At 39.3% G+C, this 9042-nt stretch overlaps 1 protein-coding gene across 7 annotated transcripts in view; it reads right to left on the bottom strand.

Annotated features, from left to right (window-relative positions):
• Positions 1-1651: 1651 nt before the first annotated feature.
• NF1 (neurofibromin 1) overlaps positions 1652-9042 on the bottom strand; it is a 276759-nt gene continuing 269368 nt past the window's right edge. For all 7 annotated transcript variants that reach the window (XM_024127724.3, XM_024127726.3, XM_028498988.2 and 4 more), the window contains one exon: positions 1652-5337. In XM_024127724.3, coding sequence (XP_023983492.1) covers positions 5195-5337 — 143 coding nt within the window. In that variant the 3' untranslated portion in view covers positions 1652-5194. The remainder of the gene's footprint in view (positions 5338-9042) is intronic.

Below are 9042 nucleotides of genomic sequence, written 5' to 3'. Positions count from 1 at the left end.
CGGTGGATGATATTGTCAATGTTCTCAAGGAGCTTACTGTCCAGGGATGGAGAGGTGATCATCCAAGGGCATCCCTACTTTGATTATGATGCTTTAGCCTGGAGGGAAAAGATAGCTATTTGCGGTATAGTTGACCCGTGAACAAGGTGGTGTATAATTTATAGTCAGTCCCCTCTGCATCCGCTGTCCCTCTTCATCCCTGAATTCAACCAACCACGGACCGTGAAGCACTGTAGTACTGACTATTGAAAAACATCTGTGTGTAAGCGGACCCTTGCAGTTCAGACTCCACTGTTCCAGGGTCAACTGTACTTGAATTTTCAGTGGTCTTTAAGCCTGGTGCCCAGAGAACTCACCTGAAGCTTTACAGCCACACCAACAACCCCCCCACAGGCTCTTTCTTTCCCTCCCTCCCAGGACCCCACCCCTGGAGACTATGCACACTCTGCCTGGGAGGTCTGGCCCAGAGCGCTGGCAAGCTCTCCAGGTGAGTTTCCTCTGCTTTCTGTCTTTCCGTAAACAGACCAGCACTTGCCTCAGCACTTGCAGGTGTCTGCTTCATGGTTTTTAGCCCTTTGTCTAACATACCAGATGCTGTTGCCCTCGTAGGCATCAGCTCTGTGCTGCCCACAGGGTCTAGGCTGCATTCTTTCTCCATCCGAGAGCTGCCCACATAATGGGGTAAAGAAAATGGTAAAACTCGCAGCAGTGGAGCCATGGAAAGCGTCTGACAGTGTTTACACATGCTGTGCCCGGGAAGGTTCTGTTGGGGACAGCTGAGAGCTGGAGAGAATTGTGGGCTCCTAATATATGCCCTCTGGTTGATCTCGGGGTGTCCTGGCATTTCTGACTGCTCATTTTAAAAGAACTAAAGTCACCTTAACCCAGAGAACGGAGTCACCCTTCAGTTTGGCAGGCCCTAAAAAAGCATTTGATGGGGTTCAGGACATGCGACCTCAAAATACGGCACCTTGAAGGAGCCTGAGGAAATCGCAGAAGCAGCAAGCTTTCTCTGACCTTTCCCCTGCCATCCCCTCCTGAAACAGGTCATAAAACCTTCACTTGAGAGGGGCCCTCCCTAACCCGGGAGGAAAGGAGCATCCTTATCTCTGAAGACAAGACAGAGGGACTTCGAGAACTAGAACAGGCCTTGCTAGGTTTCCCCCACTTCACCGCACTTACCTCATAGTCTTTGACCTATCAGATTTTTACACAAATGCTCACTCTTCATTAAACCTAGGATAGAAATACCCAGGCTTAACTGTTTTTTTTCGGGTCCCCTCATCTCTTTTTGAAGGCTCCTGTGTCATGTAAAATTTATATTAAATAAATGTGTATGGTTTTCTCCTATTAATTTATCAGTTTAATTTTTAGACTCAGCCAGAGACCCTAGGAGGCTCGAGGGAAACTTTTTTCTCCCCTACACATTTCACCAAAATTATTTTACCTTTCGTTTAGAGAGGTTCTGGAAATAGAAAGGTCCTTCCCGTGGAGCGGGGGTGGTGATGGTGGTTTGAGGAGAACCCAAGACATCCTTAAAAGAAAGGAAATGGCCTTAATGTTTCAAAAGATCAGGGAGGAGTGCGGGGAAGTGAGAAAACAGAGCTGATGCATGTGAAGAAATTAAATAACTCCCCACATCTTAGAGCAGATTGAATTTACATTTTACTTAAAAAAAAGGGGAGGAGTACATACACAGGGAGGAAAATGGGACGGGAACAACAATGATCTGAAATGGATTTCTACAGTTTTCCCCTACAATGGTAGATTTTGTCTGTTGGGCAGTATTTCTCCTGCTGGCGTACAACTGCTTACAATATTAACGAGGTTGTAGACAAGGGAACTGCCAAAGTTTGGGCCTGAATGGAAAAGAGAGGAAGTTATCATATACAATGTAAGTTTACAATACACAGCATTTTCTTTAAATGATGTAACGCAGTCGCAGGAAGAAGTTAACAGTACTAACACGAGAATAATCAAATTTTTGTTTGTTATCCATGTACAGCAACTAACTGCTTTACAAAAAAGCAAAATAATACAATATATCATCACAGGTATTTACAGTGTAGTAAATATACTTTTCTGTCAAATTTTACACAAACTATTTACAGGTGAATATACTGCATTAAAAAAAACTGTGTGGCTGACACTAAGAGTGAATTTTTGTATAAGTCCATTGCATAACATTGAATAAGACATGCCTCATTATGCCTGGGTTGGGGGTGGGATGTAAAAACAAAACCAAAAAAAAACAGAAAAGCCAAAACAAAACTGAAAACCCCTAAAACCCACTGAGCAGGGAGGGTTGCCGGCTTACATTCTGTCTCCCCCAGGACGTCCGTTCATGGGGGTGGCAGCTGGCTGTTCTCTGTGGTGTCCTCAGCCCTGGCTCAGGACCTGCACAGAGCCGGCACCCAGTAACGGACAGGCGGTGAGTGGATGCAGGACAGGGCACTTGCCACTTCCCCCAAAGCTAGTGAACTGGGTCTCGGTGCTGGCAAACAAGGGCACACCCCTGGGACAGGGCAGTGATAAAACAGGGAGATCATGCATGCCAAAAAACATGGTGAATTCATGTTTTCCTTTTTAAAAAGTCAGGGGAAACATCCACAGACCCCCAAACAAATTACTTTACAGAACTTACATCCAATTATGCAAAATGGGCAACCTACTATGAACTTCAGAATTTCTTGTGCAGATTATAAGTATGAGGCCTAAAAAACAGTTTCATTTCTCAGAGGAAGCATATTAGTGAGAGATTTATCTCACGTGCATTTCAGTTTCTTGGAAAGCTAGATTTTCCTCAAAAGTCAGAAGTTCTTCAAACAAGGTAAATCTTAAACCTTAATAAGTTTTCAAATTCCCAGGATGTACTGGTAAAAAGTATTTTTGCAATTCAAAGAAGGCTCAATTTTGATTTGTGCAATGCAGATCGTTCATTTCATGAGGTACTTCAAGTGAATTCATCCATTCATTACACTAGAGGGAAATAACGAATAAATTTAAGACATAGCATACCTTGGAAAACTTGTTTATGGAAAGATCAATATTTTTAACGATAAACCTTTGGAAGTTCCTCTATTTTGATAGGAGAAGCAAAATAGCATAACACTACCCACTGTCATTGCACCAAACCAACAACAAAGAGGGAAAAACGTGGAACCAAAATGATTAAAGGCTCGCATCTGCCTTTTATTCCAGGAGCCAGGAAGTTGTGATGCCCACCCCAGAAGCTCTGGGGTGTGGGGGAACGTGGACCTTACCAGCAGCTTGGCATCCTTGGCACCGGGCTGTTAATGATCAGTTTCTAAACTCAGCTCTAGTCTTAATTCCTTATCGTCTCAGTTGCTCTGTTATTATAAACATTCTATTCTAATGAAGCGTCTACAATAGTTACAAACAAAAGTTTAGTTAATTGCACCTGTCTTCAATATTTTCCAACAATTCAGTGTCAAAATAACTATTAACACTAAGGTTTTTTTTCATTTTGGCTAACGGTTCTTACTTTTCCCAGGACTGTAAACAAATTAAAAAAATTAAATTCTTGTTATTTCTGAATATCAAAAGCAATTTTATTTACATTAACATATTACATTGTTACTGTGTGGATAAATGTGAAATGTGTTATATTATTAAAATCAGAACATTTAAATGTACCATTGATTTAGCTGTGGAATTTAATTTACTGAAATCCACTCATGAAATAGCACTTCAGGAAACTCCCCCTCCCCTAGGTTTCTTCTCTCCCAAAGCCATTACACCTTAACATATAAAGGGAACCCAGGAATAGGGGGATAATATCTTCTTGTAATAAATATGGTTTAGTCCTAAATTGGAACATCCAGATACTAATATATTCACTGAAGTCAAATTATTTTGCACACTGCAGGTACCACAAAGAAATTGGATCTGCATTACTATGGAAATTCCAATGCCATGATAATCCATACCATTCAGTATAGCAGCAACTCTTAAGGTCCCCTATTGTCATAATAATGCAGGTTGACCAGTCTTTTCACAGTGATTAAATGCAATTCTATCATATAGAACCCAAATGTTTTTGCTAAAGAGATTCCTGATTTTTTTGGAGGGGAGAGGAAAGATTACAAGACATTTAAAATACATCTCATCAAAAATTTTTTGATAATATACACCACACTCTTATGTTTCTGGGAAAATTATTAAACAAGATAAAAGCATCGTCTACTCTAACAGTCACGTACCATTCCATTTTGTATGGAGCTAATGCAACCATCTACGGAAATTACCTCCTAGGAACAATTTGCAACACTTTGTTCACTGATTACCCTGCTCGGAATTATTTAGGAAAGAAGAAGAGGAGGGGAAAAATGTATAATTACTATACTTAGTATAGTTTTGGCTTACAAAAACAAAAAACGACTTTTAGCATATTTAAAGATTAAAAGCTAATCAACTGGAGAAAAATATAAACTAGTTTGGATGACTGAGTTTGGATAAGGCCTCAGAACTCATCTCTTTAATTCGGTAATGTTAAGATACATGTGGTTACGCTTATTTTCCTGTAATTATTGCTAATACTCAAGTGTTAGTATTTCTTAAGAACCCACTACAAAATACTAAATCCCTCCTACCCCACCCCCCAAAGTACCTCGCCTGTGGCTTTATGGTATGAAGTCACTGAGGCTTGACCTCTATGGTTCTTCAGTTTTGTAAGGTAAAAAAAAGTCCACAGCTAAAAGTCAGATTAAACATACTGGGGTTATAATATTATTTCTCCCATAAACTTCTATCTTGAAAAGTGTGTAAATAAGACTAACACTTTACTTTGTATGTTGAAGAAGGGGAAAACATAGAAGGCAGAGCTCTGTGCAAATGGCTTTCATAGCTGGCCAGTAGTAGCAGTATTCAAGAAATCATCCTCTCTCACAATTGGGATGTTCTCAGTTCAAGTGTCCTGACCTCCCGCTTTCTTTGCAGTTGTTCTGAACACTTGCTTAAACCAGACAAACCAAAAGTAGAAGAAAAAAAAGTTAAAGAAAAAAGCAGCATTAAATTTAGGCAACGCTTCCAAGAGTTGATCATCTGGCAACATGGCAGACTGGATGGGCTCATTATAAAACATGAAGTGCAGCATCACAGCACGGTGGTGAGGGGTCACTAGTGAAGAGCCCGTATAAGTTAAGTCTGTTTGAAAAAGGAAAGAAAGAAAGCTTCACACGATCTTCTTAATGCTATTACGTTTGAAACTGCCAGCGCTTCTTTGCTTCTGCACCTGGCTTGCGGATCCATGACGAGTTCGCCCACTGTTACAGTGCCCAGTGGTAGGGGAGAGTTCAACATTCTCCTTGTCGATTCCTGGAGAGAAACAGAGCAGCCAGTTACCCCCTCTCCTGTGGTGTTAAGCTCCAGGATTGAATCTCACGATCTGTATACGAGATAAAACCTGGTGTATTGTTTTTGCATTCATTTTAATAGTCAGCTGCTAAAGTGTTTACAAAGATCTTGTCACACAGAAAACCTCACACTTTGTTAAGCAAAATTTGCTATCATGGCAGAAAAATAGCAAAAGGAAAACAAAACAAAACAAAACAGAGAAGTTGCAAGGAAAAGCTAGAGGCAGGCAGGATTGAGCTGAATGAAAGGCTAGCAGCCATCAAAGACTAGAACGCCTTCCTCCAAATCATAACAGAAGCTTCCAGCAGAGGTCAGCTTCTAGCCACGTAGCCTTACTGGTGTTTATACACAGCATATATTCTGTAGTTGCAGAAGGTACAGAAATTCATCATTTCAAAGAAAGGCAGATGCTTTTTATTTTTTAAATCACAGTGCCTACCCCAAAGGAACTCAAATATTTACTGAGAAAATAATATATCACAAAGGTCATACTGCAGAATGTTTGCTTTGATCTTCTTTTCAACTCTGGCAAGTCATTTTTTGTTCTGTACCTTAAACAGATGCCATTTATTTTTCTCATGGAGGAGATTAAACCTCCCCAAACTGGGCCCTACAGTGTATTTTTTATAAATAATCTAATTAGTAACTTCATAAAAGTAACTAGAAGCAAAAACAAGGTATTTTTTACTCATCAGATTAGTAAAGATTACAAATTAGACAGGTAACAGAATAGTGGTTACCTCTGGGGAAGAAGTGACTGGAAGGGGGCCTGAGGATGGTTTCTTGGGGTGCTGGCGATGTTGTTTCTTGATCTGGACACTGGATTTTTAAGTATGTTTACTTCTTAAAAGTTCATTAGGTTGTAAATTTATAATCTGTGTGCTTTTCTGCCATACTTCAATAAAATTTACTAAAATAATTAGACCGATTATACCCACCTTTGACATAACTACTGGTAGGAAAGCAAAAAGTATTTTAGCAATTTGTATCAAAATGTAAAGTACTGATTGATATTTACAGATACAGAAAAATGACCATAATTTTGGATTAGGGGGAAAAAATCCACATACAGGGGAAAATAAACAAAAAGGCTGGGAAAACATTTGCCAAAAATGTTATCTCTGGATGGTGTGATTTCAGGTAATTTTTACTTTATTCTTTTTTTTTTTTTTGGCTGAGCCACACGGCTTGCAGGACCTTAGTTCCTTGAACCCATGGCCCCTTGCAATGGAAGCGTGGAGTCCTAACCACTGGACCACCAGGGAATTCCCTGCTTTATTCTTATCTGTACTATCTGAATTTTAAAATAAACAGTAAATTTGGCAATGGAAAAATTTCTATTTTTGGACAAAAAATAGTACTTCAAGTCAAAAAGTATTTATGTTACTGAAAATGTACATAGACCCACACATCTATTCGTTTGTTGGTTCTTGAACAGGAAATGGATCTGTGATGACCTCCTTCTAGGAACCACACATCTTTGCCTTGAATTCAACTCAAAGTATGAGGCATCTACAGGCACATGGTCTGATTTACACAGGCTCCATAGAGGTTTGCTGTCTTGAGCTTATCAAAGGAACACTGGCATATGAAAAAGTGCACTGGGCTGGGAGTGTGAGTGCATCATTAAAAATGTCAGCAACACCTCTCCAGGAGGTAAGCATAGTGAACCCACTCTTGAATCTGTTCCAATCTAATCCTACGGGTAGAAAGATAAACGGAAGAAAATACACTGTGATGTTCAAAGAACTTTTCTCTGGGTAGCAGAATTCTGGATGATTTTTTATTCTCTTCTGCATATTTATTTGCATCTTCTCCAGAGCTATTTAAAAAGAAATAACAAAATTGAAAAGAGACTGCTCATCATCCCTTGAATGCGCCTTGAACTCTGTAATGTGTATTTGTGCAGCTCTTTCAATTGCCTTACCAATCTCTACAAGATAAAATGCAACCCGTATTTTTTCTCATCTGTTTCTTTCATGATGCATTCTCCTGTCTCTTGCCAGAACTATTTTATCCCTCCCCTTTTTTTCTGCCTGTTTTTATATGGCATTTATATTTTGCCTATATTATCACAACTTGTGTATATGTCATATTTTCTCTACTAGAATAAAAGCACCTAGAAGGGCAAAGATCGTTTATCATTCATTTTTATTTTCCTATAAGATCTAGTTGACATCTTTTTCAACAAACTTTTTCTTTAGCTTCTTCCATCTGAAGTGATCATGAACTTGTCTGAGTATTTGACTTTCCATTTCCTCAAATCTGCATGTGGCCTAAAAGTTCAAGTCCAATAGTTCCTTATCTAGGTTTATTTCCTTAATAGGAAATAAGATTGGGGCAAATCTAGAACTTTAAAGATAAGGGTCTGAAACAACCAGGGGATGGTCATCAGGAGGGACACAGTGTTGGTGACCGCTGGAGGGTCAGTGGCCCTCTGCCAGCAGTCTTCCACTCTGGGGCTCTTTCTTGTGTGACCGCCTTTGGTGCAGCCTTGCCACTGCTGGACTATGGCTCATTCTGGGGGTGGGAGGGCAGAGCAGTCATCACACTGCAAGGTGGCAAAGCTTCTATCTGAGGACAAGGGCCTGTTCAGTTTAATTCTTAAGAATTAAAATTATATAAATTATAATCAGAGTAAGTCACTAGGGTGAGGTTTTCCTTCAAAGACATACTAAGACTATTCCATTTCCTGTTTTGTTAAGCAAGTAACCTTCAGACCTCTAAATAAAATTTTATTGGGTTGGCCAAAGGGTTCGTTTGGGTTTTTCCATAACATCTTACGGGAAAACCCGAATGAACTTTTTGGCCATCCCAATAAACGTTAAGGGTAAGAGCAAGCAATAAAGTTTTACACATACTGTGACCTCAACTACATAAAGAAAAGAAATTGGAAGGAGATGCACCAAAATGTTAATAAACACTGATTATCTTAAGAGTGGTGGGATTATAGGTGATTTTTTCTTCTATTTTTCTGAATTTTTAAATTTTTTCCCTAATGAGCCTATGTTCCTTTTAATTGAAAATCTTAAAGCATCACTGACCTAGGACTGTCACTGATAACCCAAAGCTTCAATGCTATGTGAGAGGCTGATGTCCCACTTTAACTCAATTTTCATCTCAAGTCATTACCTGTTTTTGTGCATATGTTTTCTTCCTACTTAGTGACCCAACCCTACAAGTCACACACAAGTAAATGTGGCATGATGGTGATTCCTAAGTTCAACTTCACAGCAAAGGTGTTTTATTTAAGGATCTAAGGAGAAGCTGACATAAAAATCTTGGAGGTTTTTTTAAAAATCAATTTTAAAAAGCATTATATTTATACCAAAAAACAGCACCTCGAAAAAAGCCAGGTTAGTATGAAACAGAATGATACCAGTATCCTGGTTTCTAAGCATAATTCTCACTTTTGAGAATTTTGGCAGCATTCTTCTTTTTAACCCTCTGAAAATAAATCTAGAAACCTTTCTAGAATGTAGTGAAGGATTTGGTCTCAACATTCTATAGGAAAAACTCTCAGATTATCAGCCTGACTGCCCAATTGGAGACAGATCCATCTTGCTTTGGTATATACTATATATATGTGTGTGTGTGTGTGTGTGTGTGTGTGTGTGTGTGTGTGTGTGTGTGTGTGTGTGTGTGTGTGTGTGTATATGTGTGTGT

The sequence above is a fragment of the Physeter macrocephalus genome, chromosome 14 (genome assembly GCF_002837175.3).
Source record: "Physeter macrocephalus isolate SW-GA chromosome 14, ASM283717v5, whole genome shotgun sequence".
NCBI classification, from domain to species: Eukaryota; Metazoa; Chordata; class Mammalia; order Artiodactyla; family Physeteridae; genus Physeter; species Physeter macrocephalus.
Note: the sequence above shows the minus strand (reverse complement) of the source record. Positions and strands in the feature narration are given on the sequence as shown.